Source organism: Montipora foliosa, chromosome 12 (genome assembly GCF_036669935.1).
Source record: "Montipora foliosa isolate CH-2021 chromosome 12, ASM3666993v2, whole genome shotgun sequence".
Classification (NCBI taxonomy): Eukaryota; Metazoa; Cnidaria; class Anthozoa; order Scleractinia; family Acroporidae; genus Montipora; species Montipora foliosa.
In genome coordinates this window covers 22,053,305-22,072,120 of record NC_090880.1, presented here as the reverse complement: position 1 = coordinate 22,072,120, position 18,816 = coordinate 22,053,305, and the positions used below count along the sequence as shown (strand labels likewise).

General features: G+C 41.0%; 1 protein-coding gene across 1 annotated transcript; it reads right to left on the bottom strand.

The window, feature by feature from the left end:
* Positions 1–46: 46 nt before the first annotated feature.
* Positions 47–17,079, bottom strand: LOC137979456 (acid phosphatase type 7-like). The gene is made up of 13 exons (XM_068826711.1): positions 16,870–17,079; positions 14,607–14,810; positions 12,859–13,041; positions 12,269–12,294; positions 12,045–12,142; positions 10,379–10,441; positions 8,600–8,714; positions 6,794–6,907; positions 5,473–5,533; positions 4,957–5,024; positions 4,188–4,259; positions 2,399–2,536; positions 47–821 (listed from the first exon to the last, which is right to left on the bottom strand). Exons 1-13 carry the CDS (start codon positions 16,979–16,981, stop codon positions 690–692), a joined length of 1,386 nt encoding a protein of 461 aa, XP_068682812.1. The 5' UTR covers positions 16,982–17,079; the 3' UTR covers positions 47–689.
* Positions 17,080–18,816: the final 1,737 nt, after the last annotated feature.

Below are 18,816 nucleotides of genomic sequence, written 5' to 3'. Positions count from 1 at the left end.
TTCCTCAAGTCTTATTCAATACCTCTGTATTAATAACATTTCCTGCTACCTTGACCGTGTACTTTATTGTCCTGTTCTAAATCCAGAATTGGCGAAAGTCGTTATTACAATGTCGCTATCAATGATACGAAGGAGGTTTAAGCCTTTTTAAAGCAAAGCCTTTTTCTAGTAAAGCACGACAACCGGAAGTGGAAATCTCGCATTTTTGGTGAGCCGTTTCTTCCAAAATCCGATGAAATCAGCTTCGTAAAAGCAAAGACACTTAACAATAGAAATATAATGGTGATACCGAGGCAGGTTAAAAAGGGGAAACTTTTCACTTCCGGTTGGTGTTTGTGTCCGGCGCAAAAACGTCTGTGGTTAATTAAGCTTCCTTCCGTCAGTGAAAGACCGGACTTTTGTTTTTTTACACCTGGGTCGAATTGACCAAAGTCCTTTTTTGGTTGGCTTGACTATGTTTTTACGTTGCCGTGGTGATCGTGCTTCCAACAAATTCATGCCATTGGAATAAATGGCGCGACTGATGACGTTTTTTTAAATCGCTGTGTTACTTCACAGCACTAACCTCGAAACTAGTGCAAAATTGAATATCTAATTAGCAGGTTTCTTTTATTTTTCTGTGTTGCTGACCAGTGTCGCCTGCATAATTTATAGTCTCCTTCACGTGTATGGATAGTTCGACCACTGTGTCACTCCACGGAAGTTACATGAAGTTCCGAAACTTTTCCAATATCTCCAGTCTCAGTTTTATCATCGGGTTCCCAGGCCTCCGGGCCGTGTTTATCCTTAATGATCCATATTTTGTCTATCACTTGGTAGTCCTGTGTGAAAAAAAAAACATTGAAACAAACGAATATGCTTGCAACGATTTGAAGGATTACACTAAACGGACTTCATCCGAGAGTTGTGTAGATCGTGAAGTGTAGCATTTCCATCATTAGGGTAAAGACAAGTAGAGCACATACGCTTGAATTCCAAACTAATTTTAAGCCTGTTATTTGCTCGTGTCATTCTGACCCTTCTTAGCCCTTTTGAACAAAAGTGTCTTGGCTAAGATTCTGCTGTTGGGTATCTTTCGATGAAGAGTTGGCACTGATTTCTTTCTTTACAATGACTAGCCCCTTGATTGCTCTAATATAATTCTTTGAAGTAAACGTACAACTGTTGAAAAGAGATGACCCGTTAAAGGGTCTGTCGCTAATTTAGTCAAATTCAGAGATTGGGAAGTAGCAACCAAATCAAGCGAAAATTAAAGTAACCACTTAACACATTGACTGAAGTTTTGAAGCCTTTTTAAGTCGGGTTGCAAACGCTGGGTTCATACTCGGTAGTTTTTAATATTCTTGTTGCGACAAAAGACACTGATTAACACGAATGTGGTGCTTCTGCGTATATTGTTTCCTCTTACGCATGCGTCCCTAATGAAAAGCAGCCTTCACCAAATCAATCTCGTAACCAGAGCTCTTCTCGTTTGCGCATGACTGAGGGAGAGAAGAACTCTAAGGTTCAAATAGCCAGTTTTTGGCTATATGAACCCTACGGCCTACGGCCCACAGCCTCGGGTCATGCGCAGACGAAATCCGAGGCTCTAGTGACGAGAATGTTACCAAACGAACTACAAGAAACTTGCGGAAAAATGTATTTTTATAGCTGTTTTCAACTGAATGTCTGAATCAAGAAAAACGGAAGCTTTTGGAGGCTGTAATGGTTTGTTGGCGTGATTTGGTATGTGTTCCACTTGTCCAAAGTCACTTCTCATGCATAAACGATCGAGTTCTTTCTTTAAGTAGTTGTTGCTCAATCTTCAGGTGCAAATATATTTGTCACATAAAGTCCACTGCGCAGAGTTCGCTGGCGTTAAGCCTGGTTTTCGAAAGAGAGACACGCTTTCGCATAAGCATTACACGCATACGCATTACACGTCTTTTGTCCTACGTTTCAGTGGCTCCTGAATTTCCGTAGCCCCTAGCTAATTATGGTAATGAGGAGGAATGGGAAGAGAGTGGGAGTAAAAATGAGAATTGAGATAAGAATGGAAATGAAAATCGGAAAGCACACAATACAATGGGCGCTTACTATCCCACCAAAAAAAAAACTCCCTTTTGAAATTTCGGAAAGTACGTGTGCCCAATATTCCGGTCGCACAAACCCTACCCACGCCAACGCGCGTACGCATAATTTCGAGCCAATCAGAGAGTGTCACGTAAGCTTTTTGTGAGCATGAGAAAATAAAAACAAAAAATGCGACATTTTGTCTCGACGATCATTTGGATCGTACCACTTCCGACGGCGCGTAAATTCACCCCGGAATAAACACGTACTGTTCCTACTTGACTTCCAACCGAAATTTCCGGAATTTTGGGGCAATGGTAAGCGCCCTCCACTATTTACCCCTGACCTTATCGATGCTGACTTGTTCAAGGTACAAGTGACTGCTGTTGAAAACCTGTACCCTAGTGTACCCATAATCCAATGTGCGAAACGCAGTCCACGAACCATAATCTCGCTTAAATTTGTCATGGCAATACTTACAGCCCTAAGACAAAATGATGAAAATTTTGAAAAAGGAAAACAAGAAAGAGATTTGTTGCCTTTTTCGTTGTGAGATGAGAGTACAATATACCTTATTCGAAAATGGCCACAGTTTTAGTATTCTTTTGTTTTCTTGCAGTTTGGCCCTTCTGGCCTCGCTTTCAAACGTAGCATTTAACCTCGAACGAGGTCAAAAGCGCCAATTTGCCATCAAACAAAAGACTACTAAAATGGCGGCCATTTTGGAATAAGGCGTATGATTAGACAACATCGTTCCCAAGACCTATGTTTAAAGCGAAGGGAGAGGTCATAAAAACGAGGTTGCAAATATTCGAAGGGGGTAGTTTCTAAAGAAACTGTGGTGCTGCGTCGGTGGGGAAGTACAGTATACAAAAATTTGGTTTTATCAACGGAGTTGATAATGTAAATTGGCCACCATACAGAGATTCTAAAAGCTGACGTTTCGAGCGTTAGCCCTTCGCCAGAGCGAATCCAATTCATTTTACATTAGCCATATTACATTACCAACTCCGTTGATAAAACCAAATTTTTGCAAATATTCGAGACGAATTCTTGAATCTGAGTTCGCAGAACTGGAAAAATCTTCAAACCTGGAGTGGATGCTCAAAAAAGAAAACACGTTCTCGTAGGCATCTCATACTCAAATTTAAAGTTGGCTGGCGACAACAAGAAAGAGTGGACTTGAACTTCATGGGCATACTCAAAGGAAAAGAGCGCGACAACTATTAACCAAACATACCCAATTCTAGCCCAACATCAGAATTAAGGACGTTCGCGCGAAAATTTTTCAACATTGATTTTTTTCTGAAACTTTGATCACTGTAAGATGATGAGTTAGTTATGTCAGAAATGTAAAAAAAAATGGGGGTCACCGACTTCGTTTTGGAGAGAACATGCCCGGAAAAACACCCAAAATGTGACAAAATCGGGCTTCGTTAGCGAATAAGGCCAGTGTCTGTAAACCCAAATATATTGCAATTAAATCTTTGAAGTGAAATCTTCTCTGCCAAATATTGTTTAAGTGGACTTATTAAGTGAATTTAGTCAACTGGTTAGGTTCCTAAAAGATCAAGTTCGCATTTAGCGACCACAGTTTCACTCGCCTTGCAGCCGCAAGATAGCAAGATTTGATGTCCCGTGAGCAGAAATCTTAAAATTTTTTTAACTTCCCACATTGATTTTTTGTTCATTCTTGGACAACGTGGAGATAATTGTAAATAAAATCCGTTTCTGGAAAGAAAAATAGGGGTCACCCAACGTCCAAGACCGTTAAATCCAGGCAAAGCTATGGCAATGGCCTTTTGCCCTATCATTTCTCATTTTATTACTTAGCGCGCGCGCTCGTGAATGACGTGGCGTGTGCATTTGCGTGCGCAGTAAGGATGCGCAGAAACAATTGGCGCGAACGTCCTTAAATTCTTGCGAAATACTGGGCTAAAACTTAAAATTAATATTCAAGTCTTCAAGACAAAAGTCCTCTTCCTCCAGGCTCTAAGAGACCTTTCTTAACAACAGACTTTACCGTTTCGTACATGTAGATTGTGGCAACAAAAATGGTTTTCGATACACAGTGGAAATGGAAATGACTGTAAATTAAGAGAAAATGCCATTTCTATTTCCAAGCCGTTCCTTACCGCTGACCCAGTTGTTATGTGAACTGGGGCCTTCGGGTTTGTGTAGGGTTTCTCTTCAGATCCACTGTACACCTAAAGAAAAAGATATCTGGTTATGGTATTCTTACCATTGTTGCAGGCCACGTTATGAGGGATTTTTCTGAGCGCTTTTCTAAACAAGTTACAGGTCGAAGTCGACCGATGAATGAAGCAGTCAGTGTAGCTTTGAGATCCGGAGATATCGGGTTCAAGACTCATTCTAACCACTCCTTGAATGGCTCTCGTTCAACTTCTCGGACACCTCTGCGTCATCCCTGCTTCGCATCTATGGGAAACTATTCGCTACTTAGTTTCTTTTCAATTGGGTGTCGTAAATTGAATTGCAACTAAAAGTTCTCTCCCTGGCCAGTCACGGCAGACGAATACAATTAATAATGTAGTCTCATTCACAGAAGCCCTTCAAGCTAATCCTGCCAAGCCGACCACATTGCTGAAGGAAAGGTCATATCACAACACTGAGAACTCCATGCCCTACTCCTTTCGACTAGTGTGTGGGATCTTTAACGAGAAGACTTGAAAGTCTAATCATTTGCAGGTTCTCCTCAGTTGCGCAGTTAAAAAAGAAGTTGCACAGTTGAGCAACTTTTGTTGTTTAAGCAATCACCTGATTGAGAGATCATAGGCAAAAAATAATTTCCCTCGGTCCTACTACCGTTTAGAACTACCTCTGGATTGCAGAGAGAGTTCGAACCTGTCAATCAAGAAGTTGATACACTGCTGATGGTGTTACCTTATGATTGTAAACGGGAAAGAGCCGCTCGTACGAATGCTCGTGCGCCCAGAATTCTACGTCCACACCTGAAACACATCACAATGTGAAAAGTCATTTCTCATCTCCCTCTTTCAAACAAAGCCCAATGATTAAATCTCAAGACCCTTTTCATCTTGCATTGATCTTTGTAAAGGGAAATCTCAAAAAGCAGATTCATTTGAAATGTATAATGCTCTTTTTGTAGAAACGTGACAAGATCTTTGGTGGTTTGCTATTGTCGTTTTAAAGCAAGGACTAAAACGAACCAAACGTCTTCTTGCCACCCACAAATTGACTTCAAATGTTAAAAAAGTGTTTAACTATAAACTAAATAACCTCCAAAAAACATTAAGCCTCTTTATACACTTGCTAATGAGGCAAAATTCTTAGCGCTAAATTCCCGCCAACTTCGCGTTCCCCGCACTAAGAAAGGTGGTCGCCGACCAAAAAGGCAAACAAAAATTTAAAAGCGCAACACAGTGAATCCGTTCTTACCGTGCTTGTAAAAAAGATTCTCCAAAGGATATAGCTTCTCAGATGATAATCCTGTTCTTATCTTCAAAGAGAGGAAAACCAGTTTTATAAGCTTTATCAAACTGTTTGATAGCATTAACTGACGAGCGATGCTCGACCAAAGTTTTATTCTTCTACCCAAAGGGAGTATATTTTTTTCCGTTTAGCACCGAAAATGACGACCTCTTATCAGTCCCAAAACTATGCCTCCTAGTAACGCAGGTCCGACTTTGTAACCATTGGCAACCACTGTCGATTTAAATTCCTGAACTTGCGCAGAGGAGCCGGAGGCCCACGAATAATCGATGTTTGTTTCGGAACCAGCAGAGGGTCGTTATTGTGTGGACTTGTCAAAACTTTGGCAACTAGAGACCTTTAGCAACGAACTTTTCGGGCGATAACGCGAACCGCGAACCTCGGGATATCACGTGGTCTTGTCCGTGCCGTCACGTTTGCAGTCTGCGGTTCGCGTTTCAACTTCAAGACACCGTTCTTGCGGTAAGTGATTTACGGCAGCGTTTTATAGCCAGAGATCAATCAGACCTCCCGTTTGACCGTATCAGTCATGTTGTTACATCTGCTTGCTATCTATTGGAACAATTTTGAAGATCAAATATAAGTTTTGGGAGAATTTGAGCTGTTTGATTTGAGGGCAGCTGTAGCAATGAAAAATCCAAGATGGCGGCGCCGATGTGCATAACAGGAACGGCTTGCTAAACTTCAAAATCGAGCTAACCTCTAAAGGCAAACGACTAACCGGAAATCGCAGTTTGCGGTTTGTGGTATATCCCGAAAGCTTCGGTGCTAAAAATCTCTATTCTCGCATATAGACTGGAACTAGCACGGTATTGAGGACCATGCAAGGACGAGCCTCCATTGCATGCTAATCCCAGTTTATTGTGAGAACACGAACCAGGGCCCAGTTCCTCAAAAGCCGATTAACGCTAACCTAAGATCAAAAATTAACCAAGCATTTTATTTCTCTACTCCCAAATGCTGTTCAACGCAGATTTTCGGCAGAACTTTACATAAGAAGACGTCAATCTTGAAAAACAAAAATAAGCAAAAGAAACTTTCACCAAAAAGTTGAAAACGTGAAACAAAAGTTTACGCTAATCCTGGATTTCGTTAATCGGCTTTCGAGGAACCGGGCCCAGGTCTTTTACCTGGTTGCGTAATATATATGTAGTTGCAACGCCCAAAATCTACATCGACTACATACACTTCAGTTGGACTGGCATGATGCAGTTTACCAGTCAATCAAATTTATAGTAGGAAGAGGATACACAACCGACTGACTTACTTCGTTCTCATGGTTTTCACAGCTATCCCCCACAGAGTTAGAGCAATACATTGGACGGTGTCCCATGGTTATTATCCAAGGTCTCTTTGCACGATTTTCTGGGCGACTGGCTTCCTACGCGATCATTAAAGACGTTTATAGATAGAAGAAACGGTTGCGCCTTCAAAGTACGAGTTTCAAGTTCTAAGCACGCACATTAAGTTCGAACATTCATGGCTTTCTTTTACTCACGCTTACTCAAAACAGAAATCTCTTAAGCAATCATGCAACTTCAGTCTCAAGGTCTTTTCGGCTTTGTTGAAGGCCGAGAAGACCCTGGGAACGAGATCTTAGCTCAACTGACTTGTTCAAGATAACTTTATCCGGTCGATAAGTCACTATCCGTTAGTTTCAATCTCTGCAAAGACTTCAGTATTTTCTTTCGTAACTGTGAACATGCACACTCTAAGCACATGTTGTTAAAAGGTGACTAAGAAAATTTTGGCCAATGTTTAACGTGAAGTATATTTCATACTCTGAATAATGAATCCACTAGATAAAGTTATACGGCTTTTGAACAACCTGAACTTCGCCATTGCCACTTTGAGATGAAGTCAATCAAAAAAACCCAACAAAGTAATCAAACATATTCACTCCTTTTAAACTAAAGGAATGTTTGAGAAGTGAAAACTCGTCATGGACGACCAATTTAAGGGTGTGTTGAGAGTCTCTAGGTCTTTTAAGAAACGACAAAGACAACAACAATTAAAAAAAAAACGCCACAAAACAATAATGTCATTGGTTAAAGAGGAAAAAGCAATCGTGCTGCACGTGCGGCACGCATTTTACGACGTCTGTTTGCGGTGCTCTGCATAACAACGACGTGAAATCTCCAAATTTGTGGTTTTGACGACAATGCGGTCATGTGACGTGAACCTTTCATTCCAGTCTATTTTTACCCGGAAACCGCTTGTACCAATTTACTTTTGGGATAGGCTTAACTGATTAGAGTGTAATGTGAAGTGCTACGTTTGTTCCCCATATACGCCATGTGTGCGTTAGCCCTACTAACGGAAATGGGCCCACACAAGGACAGAGAAAAACTCTGACCAGGGTGGGAATTGAACCCAGGACCCACGACCCACGAACCCACGTTTGCAAAAACGTAATCCTTCCTTGTACCGTTTAGGATACTTCGCCCACATTGTACGACGTACACAAGACGGAATAATCGTGAAAGTCTTTCGATAGCGCAAATTTGTATTTTGAGGTGACGCATTCGTCGACGTTGCCGTAGCGGATCTTAAGGGCCCTTGATGCAACCTTGATGCAACGCGACCGTTTGTAATTGTTTTGAAAATGGCATTATTGTTGAATAGTGTATTCCGATTGGCTAGTTCATGCGCGGCTCGCAATACATTCAGGGTGGAAATGAGCCCATATATCGTGAGGTACACATTTTTTGGAAGCTTACAAGGTATTTGGATACGGCCAGTTAAGGCCACTGAACAATAATTCAGCGATAAAGCACCGTTTGTTTATTTCAGTCTTAATGTATAAATGTGCATTACGTTATAATCGGCTGGCACGTAGTTCCGCATTGCATGTGAAAAAAAAGTGCGTGTATGGATGAGAACAAGAATATATTAAAAATACAAAATATTTGATGTCCAAAATTGTGCATACGTTGTTTGCTCGTCTTATCCCAACGCGAGCGTGTGTTCTCTTCTTTAACGGCTCCAAAATGGTTGCTTACTAATATTATATTAAGGGCGAGTATTTTTATATCCGGAAAGCTCAAGTTATTGCAACGATATTACAAATTACCTCTAAATCCTTTTGGAGCCATTTGTATTGTTGAATGAGAGGTTCGAGACCATATTGCAAGTAGTAATAAAGTTCTGTACTGAAGCTTATAATGTGCACAGGTCCTATATCCCAACTGCAAAAAACCAGAAAAAAAACTAATGTTATAATCCACCAAGCATCATCATCATTATCGTCATCACTGTAGGGCGTTGCAAAGGAACTTTAAAATGGACGACAGCTTCGCCAACGAAAGCGTCACTTTCATGGAGATAGGACGTAATACAACCTCTAATTTCATTGGATCCCTTTAGGACGCAGCTCTATTGTTTTTAGGGTTAGGGTCCATTGTTGATTGGTTGTTTGTTTTGGTCCACTGTTTTCTGAGCCAATCCCGAGAGCCGTTGTAATAGCTGCGTATTGACCCCTTTCGTTACGTTTTTGCGATTATTACACCCTTTGAGTTAACATAGAGTGTTTTCACGTGACGTCACGACGGCCATGACGGTGTTCCCAACTAATCCTCCGGGAATAGAGCTCTATTGTCATGCAAAAGTTTTCTTTTGTTTCGGTGGAAAAACAAGGTTACTGATCACGTGAGTGAAAACACTCTTTAAAGAGAAGAGAGAGAAGACACTTATCCGGTGGCAACTGCAAGTTACGTGAAAAGGCAAACGAGAATCGGCAGGTTTCTGCTTTTTAACAAAAACATGAGAATTTTCCGTCTAATTCCAAGTCATCTTTTTTGTATTTACATAACAGGTTTTGAGATATAATACACACATATAAGACGTACACACATGTAACTGACTCTAGTTCAAAAACGAAAAATATAAATATATCTAACTAAATAAATAGATAAATAAGTATCCTAAATCTAGCGCCCCTAATGCGAACGGTCTTGTAGTAAAAACAGATAAAGAACGACTGACTAGTATGTTTTAGATGTCGTCAACATCTCTTTTTTTTCCTTTGCAGGGGACGGCAAAAAAATGATTATCCCACTAATAATATAAATGGAAATTTTCTCTATTCTGATTGGCTAATAGGAATGCAGTTTCCAGGTACCACAAGAGGTAATTGAGTGCTAAAAGACGTAACAAACCCGGCACTCTAATGGGTCAAAGTCTCACGACAGCCATCAAACACGATCCCCAGAAAGCCCTTTTTTTGCGCCGGATTGCGTGATACGCGCGCGTTTCTTCTGATTAATTATATTAACTTCAACTCAATTTTTTTTCTTAAATGTTATTAATAAGTAATTACATGATTTTTCTTATGCAATTTGGAACAAATGAGCCCTCGGAAATTTTTTCAAAGACTACAAATTGCACTCAACCAAATGGCTCGTGTAATTTTGTTACTAATGCTCATTTAATCTAAATAGGCCATTTTCGAGTTCATGTCCGCATCCTCTTCAAAGCGGGTCGAAGTGCGAAGTTTTTGTGACTGATGGTAATTAGTTCTCCTTTAAAAGTGAATGAAAACTAATCTTCATAAGAAAATCTTCGCACTTAGACTCGCTTTGAAGAAGAGGCAGACATGGACTCGAAAATGGCCTATTGCACTCGAAATCATGTGATTACCTATACTTAAACAGTAATAAATTGTTTCAGTTGTGCGTTGTAGTTTCCAGAGCTTTCGTTGTTGCTGACACTACGTAAAACGATAGTCACATCTGAACAAAAGACGTCATTGTTTCAACAAGTAATAGGTGGTTTTCAACCAGTAATAGTAATAGTCGATTGTACCTATATACAAGAAGGGGCGTGTGAAGCAGCACCACAAATGACGTCTTACCTGTAGTATATCCCTTTTGTGCTACCGGGCATGCTAAAACGCTCTTTGTAGTTGGAAAAATTGCTGCACGGAAAAAAAAAGCCAAAAAATTAATAACATTATGATTCGATTTGGGTTGCCTTCATCGGAAATGACTTCATGAACTGTGAGTTTATGCAGAAAAATAGACGCACGCAGTACATTATTTAAACATAGGCGAACGAGGCCTTTCGTCTGTTCCTACAATCATGGTTTTTTCCTCCTCGACTAACCTCTCCTGGATTTCAAATGATGATAAGTCACTAGGTGTCTCTTTAAATGTTTGCATAAAAACTGTCAAACTCTAGCATACTCAGTCTCATGACTGCGTCAGGTGAATGTAATTTATCAAAAAAGTAGCGTTCATGTATCACTATGACAAGTACTTGTCAAACTCCCCATGACTTGAGGCTGTTTTGCTTACCTGGCCTACTAACCCATAAGCCTTTATGAGATATATCTAACCGAAAGACGAAGGCAACATTTGCCCGAGAGAATAGAAGATACCACAACACTGGGCACTCCGTCCGCTGACTGGCTGGCTGTCGTGTGCCAGAGTTAAGGACGGTGCCTACTATTGTTATTGTGCATACGCTCTGCGCATCTCGAGATACTCGGATTTTCTGATATCGGTGATGCTTACTAATACAGGGATATTTTTGCGCGGTTTAAAACTATCCGGAGAAAGTAGGTCTTAGTAAGTACTCTTGGTATCCAAAAAGAAAATTGGGGGAAACCATGCATTTTTGAGAGGTAATTAAGCTTCAATTTGAGAAAGAACGCCATACATTGCTTTGGATTTTAAAGCTCTTTACAAATATTATTCGTGAATTATCTTTGAAAAATGCGTGGTTACCAATTTTCTTTTCGGATTTCAATAACACTTGTTAAGATCTACATTTCCTGCATAATCACACACCGGGGCAAAAATTTCTTTAATTAGTAGGCACCGTCCTTAAACTCGTCCAAGCTGCTCGATAATAGAGAGATATATAGTATCACGATCGCGTTCACGGCAAACCGTCGGGCCAAACTATGAATATTCCTCAAATGGAAGAAAGTAGTCTATTAGTTCATTCATTAACGGTCTGTTAGCTCCAGATATCAACTGAATAAACTTCTCAAAAAAGCGCGACATTTAAATTGAGATTTTTCATGGTTTGTGACAAGCAGCATCCTGACATTTGCCTTTTGCCGATGCTAAGACTCTCTAATATATCTTGTGAGTTGCCATCTGGTATGGAGAATGTATTGCCAGCATCTTGTCAAGCTTGTCCAAACTGAATCTTGATATATGTGCCCAAACTGGTAGACCGTGCTCAACTCGGATGAAGTGTCACGGTAGCTAGATATTTTGTTCTTAAACGGAACGCAGATGAGCCCCATTCTTTACCAGCAATCCGTCGCATGGCATTGAGCATTTTTCTGCATTTACATCTGTTTTTGATATATGCAAATGTACCACAGCTCATTGTCCACGCAGGCTCGAGCTTTACCCAAGGTAGACTGGATCGCTCTCTTTCTTTAGAAATCAATAGTAGGAGATCTAGCTTTGGAGTGTACTTACTAGTTTGCTGCAAGAAACGCTGTTTTTGTCTCTCCGGGGGTTCAATTATAGAGGAGCATTTTTCCAACTGGAGTTACTTACCAGGCTTGCTCGTGGTTCCCAGGGCATGTCATGTAGGGTACGTACGCCGCCACGGGTTCAATTTGATTCATGAACCTGTCTCCAACTCTTGAATTATCCTACTGACAAAAAAGTAAGGAAGAAGAAAACTTGTTAGTTGCCTTTCTGAGCTACTTTCATAATAAAAAGCAAATCGGAAGCTCCCCGTCCTGGGTTCCTGCAAAGCAACTGTATTTATGACTCACCGACTCCATGTTGTAAGCAAAGTCACCTGAAACAAAAAGGCTTGCAACGTGAAAGATCGAAAATAGAAGAAAATAACACTCTTAAAGCGGTTAGCCGAGGGAAATGTGCAACCCTGTAAATGGGCTCTCGATAGCGATACAGATGCTCAAACAAACAAATCAAAGACGAAGTTTTTTAAGCACCAAAATAGCTTTGCCATAGCCTAGACCGAGGACAATCTTCCCGTTAATTGTTTTTTCCCGTTTCCCTCAATTATCATTCATTTCGATCGTTCCTGCCCGTGTTCTGTAAAACACAGTGGAAACGAATTATCTATTAGACTTGTCTTGGTGTTCAGGGTATTGATTTGTATAATTTTCTATATAAGATGCCCAAAAGTTTCAAATTTTGCTTACGCTGTAATACAGTAAACACCCGCATTTAACAACAATTGGATTAAGAACATGAGGCAAATAAAGCACCATATAAATAAGAACAAATTTATATTAAGGGAAAGGGTGTTAGAATAAGGAAAACGTACAGTACAGTAAGTGATCAAAGTAATATGGTTTTCGGGGTTAGAGCACTTTACTTTGTCAGAACTGCTTACCGACGTGCAAGATGGCATCATATCGACCACTTTGAACTTCTTTTTGTAACTTGGCGAGAGACTGAGAATTATCCACTCCTAGATCTCCGTATATTGCAAACCTCGGTGCCCACTTCCTTCCGTCTTTTGTCGCGTTAAAATTATATAACGCGCTCCACCCATCTGCGCTACCAACTCTGTAATCTAATGTAGAAAAAAACCACTATCGTTGGTATTAGAAAAAGTGATGAATACTCAATTGAGGCTACTTCGGCCAGCTTATTTCGCCCCGTAAAAAATGTGCTTGCTCCCGTTCAAAGTGTGTGTAGTTAACAGAATAGTTCTTTTTACTGTCTCAAAAAGAATAGTACAACAAAACCGTCCGACCCTGATTCCGATTTTGAAATTACAATTTTGATCAAGGACCGTTTTAATTAAATGCTCTAATCGCACTGCTTTTCCCCCATTTTATTTTGATTGTTAACATTTCTCTGATCACTATTTACAATACTAAAAGGAAAGGAAAGGAATTTTATTTGAGTGTCTAGTCGTTCTAGCGCTGGAGCACTAATTAGGGCCACAACAATTAACGCAAATCAACTCAAATCAAATGTTGGTTTTTGAGGAGATGGGAAAACCTAGGTATCCGGAGAAAAACCTCTCGGTGCAGAGTAGAGAACCAACAAACTGAACCCACGTATGACGCCGAGTCTGGGAATCGAACCCGGGCCACATTGGTGGGAGGCGAGTGCTCTCACCACTGCGACATCTTTTACTAATTAAAATCCAAATGTTTCCGACTCTAGCTGGGTCATCTTTAGGGTAAGAGGATGACCTGGTTTCGAAAACGTTTGCTTTTCCCCTAGAATTTTTGCCGTTTAAATACTTTTAGATTTGCAAATAGTTATATTAATTTCAAAAGAGTACTGAGCTGGACATTTCTCTGATCCTTTTTCAGAAGGAACTAAATTCCAATTCAAGTGACATATGGTTCATTTTAAGTGAAGGCGTACAGTACATGCATTAGTCGGTTAATGCACGGCCTTCTGAGCTGGATGTGGCTAGTTCGATTCCCGCGCGTCTCATTCCATCGACGTCTATTTCGACTTTCCTCTGATTCGTGAAGCTGTAGCTTTGAATACCCGTAAAACGGAGCATTGACGGAAGAAGCTGTGGTAAAAGGTTCGCACCGAAGGCAACAAATTTATGAGTGACTCTAGTTCACAGGAACGTCAAAAAAAAGTTCCTTTTTCTTTACCTCGAAGTACGTATACTTCATCTTATTCGGATCCGCAAGCTTTTTCGTAGATTTTAGTGCGCAAAAATTAAACGCCAGCAAACATTTCATTCTCACTCTTTCAACTTGAGCAGTTTTCAGCTGAACGCCACTAAAATCAAACTGAAACAAGGGATGCCAAAAAACTGCACTCCTGGAAATTTCGACCTCTAAAACCGAGACCTGGAAAACTCCAAAAATTCTGAAAAACTACATGCAATTTAACATGTAGTCAAACCATGGTTAATAAACCCGCTGTCAACAACTTTTTTGAGTTAGGTTGGCGTGTTTAGTAGCCTCGAGTCCGGGATCGGAGGTCTTTGTTCTTCACGTCTGTCAATCCTGAAAGCAACCTCGTTCCCACGGCTTTTCCCTAACGCGGGAAAAAGTCCTGCGCAACGATATTGCCCTGAGAGACCCAATCACAACAAACTCATCAATCATGAACTCGGTCAACGAAACGATAAAAAAAATTGTCTTTTTTTCTTTTTACCGTATCCTCCCCCAGGCACCAGTTCTTCTAATTTAACTCGATGAATATGAATGATTCGTTTCTTCCAGCCACAGGTTTCATATTCCGTCAATGAGCCATATGCCCTTTTAGTCAGCGGCATCTTGCCCCTCTCCCCATACTCCACTACACTTTTGGATGCCTTGGACAAAGTTACCCACGTGATCATCATCTCGTCGGGATTACCTAGAATATATTAGAGTGGTAACGAACGTTGTTAACTGACTAAAATGGCGATATAAATGCAACTTTCTCAAACGTTTTTGGGGTTTTTTCAATTAATTTTACTTCTACAAACAAGCCCCACAAGGTCACCCTGCCAGCAGAGCCTTTCTTCACTCGACTAGAAAAAAGGACTCTGCAGAAATCGGGTAAATCGGATGAAGTCTTAACTGAGTGTGCGCAAGCTGTTTCTTAGGGACAGTTTCAGGCCCAGGCCAAGTCTCGATCGCTCTCCTATACGCCAAATTGACATTCGAACTGAAGGCTGGATTTTGACCTTCGCCTCGTTAAAAATATGATACCCGTGCTACCTAAACAGGGGTGACCGGAGTGACTAGCCCAGAAACTATAGCTGCGGCAACTTACTGAGAGTTGACACGATTTCGGCAGAGCCTCTCCTGGCTCACCCTCTGGTGAGTTGTTAGCGAGGCTCTGCCCGCAGGGTGCATAATGCATCTATCAAAGTCAAGCCCGAGATGGGCTGGGGGGGCATTTAACCTTTATTGCCTTCCCCACCCTCGGGAATTTGACTAAGCATCTGGGTCCCAGGGTGGGGACGTTTGCTTTTTTTGCGCGGAGGAATGGGACCATGTCACATCGTCCCATGTTCTCGTCTGTGCGCCGGCCATCTTGGAATATTGAAGTAGTGCAGCTAAATCCCTGAAACTGGGAAAGACAGCTGTTTTTAATAGAGGTAAGCACTTGGTTTTTATATTTATACCAAAACACTACTTCTCACTACTCATTTTCAATATAAATTGATGGAAAACCTTACTTTGTGGGGATTGTTGATAATATCGACTCTCTTTTCGTCAGAGAATCAATCGAGAATCAAGGTGAGGATATTTGATAAGATTTGACAAAATTTGGGAAAAACCTTAAATAACAATGACCACAGCCAGGTTTTCTGAGCCTGCGAGACTGAGCACCCCCAGCAAACCACTGTTTTAACGAAAACCGCTGGTCAACAACCTGGTTCTGGTCATTGCTGTCTAAGGTCTTCCCAAATTTTGGGGCCCCACTTTGGGGATTTTGACCAAACATTCTTCTGAAATTCAAATGCCCCACATATGCCCAGAGGTTTCCCCCCTCGGGCTTAACATTGATAGATGCATAAGGCGAACAAACTGACTTGGGACGAAAGGTGAGCAAAGTAAAAGAAAAAGCAAGTTCCCGTTGTGTGGTAATAATGTTGGGATTTGGTCATTTCACGCTACAGTTTTGGAGACGAATGAAAAGAAAAGTACAGTGCATCTTTGAATACGCATTAAACGATTTAGTTCGCCCAAACGAATAATGCATCTCTCGCCCATCTTTATACGGGACGAATTACATGACGAACTAAATGACGCATTAAATTAAATTGTTTAAAGTCGCCCAGACGTATTATACGTCTCTTGTATAAAAGCGACCATTGTCTGCTGGCGTCCCCTTCGCAGATCTTGAGGTACTATTGGGCTGATGTGGCACCAGAGGAGCTAACCACTATGTAAGAAATTTCAGTTAGGTTGACAATGGCATATAGTGATGCGCGATATCAAATATACTGATCTCTAACTATTGCTTTCCAAGCTTCGAAACTCGGGCTTGGAGAAATGGAGAAATGGCTAAATGAAAAGGAAAACTAAAGTTGTCCCACACCAACCGGAACGAAAGTAAAGGGACAAAACGTAGTCCTGGAGTTTCGGATGGAATTATTTACCCTTCACCAAAAATTTTGAAAGTTCTAGTGGCTAAATGGTAAGCACATTAAGTGTCGATGTTGATACCCAACCCAGACTCTCCGCGGACACATCCGCCATATCGATTTTGATGGAAATGGGGTTTAAAGTCATCGAGGCCAGTTTCGTAGCCTAATGTGCCCAAAGACAAAAGATTGATAGATATGTAGAGATCACTGGCAAAGCTTTGTTGTCCAAAGAAAGCCTCCAAACCGAGAGGGTAATTTTTTTTCTTCTCTGAGAGCAGTCAAGCGGTATAGAACCCAGTATAGTTACAGGTACCCAAAGCTTCTAAAACCAACCTGTACTCGAAATGTGAATTTGTTCTGGTTGTGGAGTGGCCTGTCCTACCATCCAAAGCCACGTGAAAGCCACCATGAAAAATCCAAATACAATTGTAAAATGACCTGCCATTTTCCTTCCTTCATTTCCCCGTTGATCTGCTAATGTTTTTGTGAACACGGTGGCGGTTTAGTCGACCAGTACCTGCAAGTTAAATCTGTTCTGTGGTTACTTATTTGACCTTGTGACAATGTTGTGATTTTGGAACAGGTGGTCACCAGCCCACGCTCGATATGTCAATACTCACGCGCCGCTTCGAGGCTTTAAGGCATATTTCATAGCTTCATCATGTCTTCATGGTTTCTCAGTTCTCAAAGAAGACTTCCAAGACAATAGAATATGGGCCCTTTGCAGGTTAGTGATGACGTGATACAAAAACCGCCATACTGGGACGCAAGTTGCCCACTGGGACATCTAAAACAAAGAACATTTAAATTATCTTGCTTCGTTTAAGATGTCCCAGTGGGCAATTTGCGTTCCAGTATGGCGGTTTTTGCACCATGTGATCACTAACCTGCAAAGGGCCCATTGCCAACAAAACACAAGGCATTGAAATTATCCCACAATGTGTGTGTGATCCTTATGACTTTGGCATATTTGTACAGGAACACAAGCAATCTCATTGGATGAGATATTCACCAGTAGCATTCCGGTCATACAATTCAAGGAAGGGACGAACTCAGTATTATCAAAGAAACTATTGCGGCAAAAGGTTTCTGAGAGTAGATGAAAGATGGAATAACTTTCCGGCCGGCAAGAGAACGCTCACATAAATAAAATGAAATATATTTTTTCCGACGAATTCGCCACACCTTATAATACTTCAAGGCCCCCTACGAAAGTTCTGTTTCTCTTTCTTATAAGAACCGACGTAGAAACCTGACAAGCAACAAGGACGGGTGTGGCAAAGATTTGCAGCATTGCTGCCAAATAACGTGAAATGGTAACGATAAGATTTTTATGACAACGCGAGCGCCACGAACAAGGAATCTTTTATTCTCTAATATCGGCCAACAATTTTGCAACGTTTGGTCTAGGCTTTACGGTCTAATGTCGTGAATTTCAGACAATGAGATAGGGATGATATGAAATAAACATTTTTTTAACGAACCCTCCACTCCCAAAGGCCCGGGCAAATTGCTTCAACATTCGTTCGATTTTGTTGAACAGCGTTTGCTCCCACTTTCAACCGTGTTGAAACATGTTGAATCGATGTTGCATGAGTTTAAAAGCGTTAAAACTTTGCTTCAACAACCATTCAACATTTCTTTTGTTTTCGCGAATGTTGAATGAAGTTGAAGCTGTTTGCCGCCCTTCTTTCAACGCTAGGGAGCTTGCGAAACGACGACGCTACAAAACAATAGGTTTAGTGAGCAAAAACAATGGCTCTGCACGCTCTGCACGTGCGTTTTACATTTTGGTACATGTCTTTGCCGTCATGTCCTAAATGACGACGTGAAATGACTAAATTCAAGGTTCTGTGGAGGACGTTAGCACATGACGATGAATTTTCAGTTCTCTCTCTACGCTTCCAACTCACTCATACCAGTTTAATTCCTCGACAGTTACTACACATTTTTAACGCGAAACTACATGAAATAGTTTCTTAGTGATATGAATAACGCGAACTTGTATTTTTAAATAAAGTCCTCGTAGCCGTCGTCGTCCTCGTTTCGTAAGCTCCCTATTGTTGGGTATACGCTTGCGCACTAATCGGTCTCTCAATGACGTATCCATGTCCGTATCCATAGCTACAATCGCGGCTGCAGCCTGGGACTGAATACAAAGAATTTGTTGAATCAAATGTTGATGATGTGTTCAAACCGTTTGCCCACCGCAACAGTCAACATCGTTAAAAATCATTCAACAAAATCGAATGGATGTTGAAGCCAGTAGCCCGGGTATTA

Bases quoted from the DNA above. Each gene is read 5' to 3' on its own strand.
- LOC137979456 (XM_068826711.1), bottom strand. From the start codon at position 16,981: ATGGCAGGTCATTTTACAATTGTATTTGGATTTTTCATGGTGGCTTTC. The intron at 8,715-10,378 runs GTAAGACGTCAT...GGTTTTTTGCAG, and splicing joins ACAAAAGGGATATACTACAG to TTGGGATATAGGACCTGTGC. The intron at 5,534-6,793 runs GTAAGTCAGTCG...CTCTCTTTGAAG, and splicing joins GTGAAAACCATGAGAACGAA to ATAAGAACAGGATTATCATC.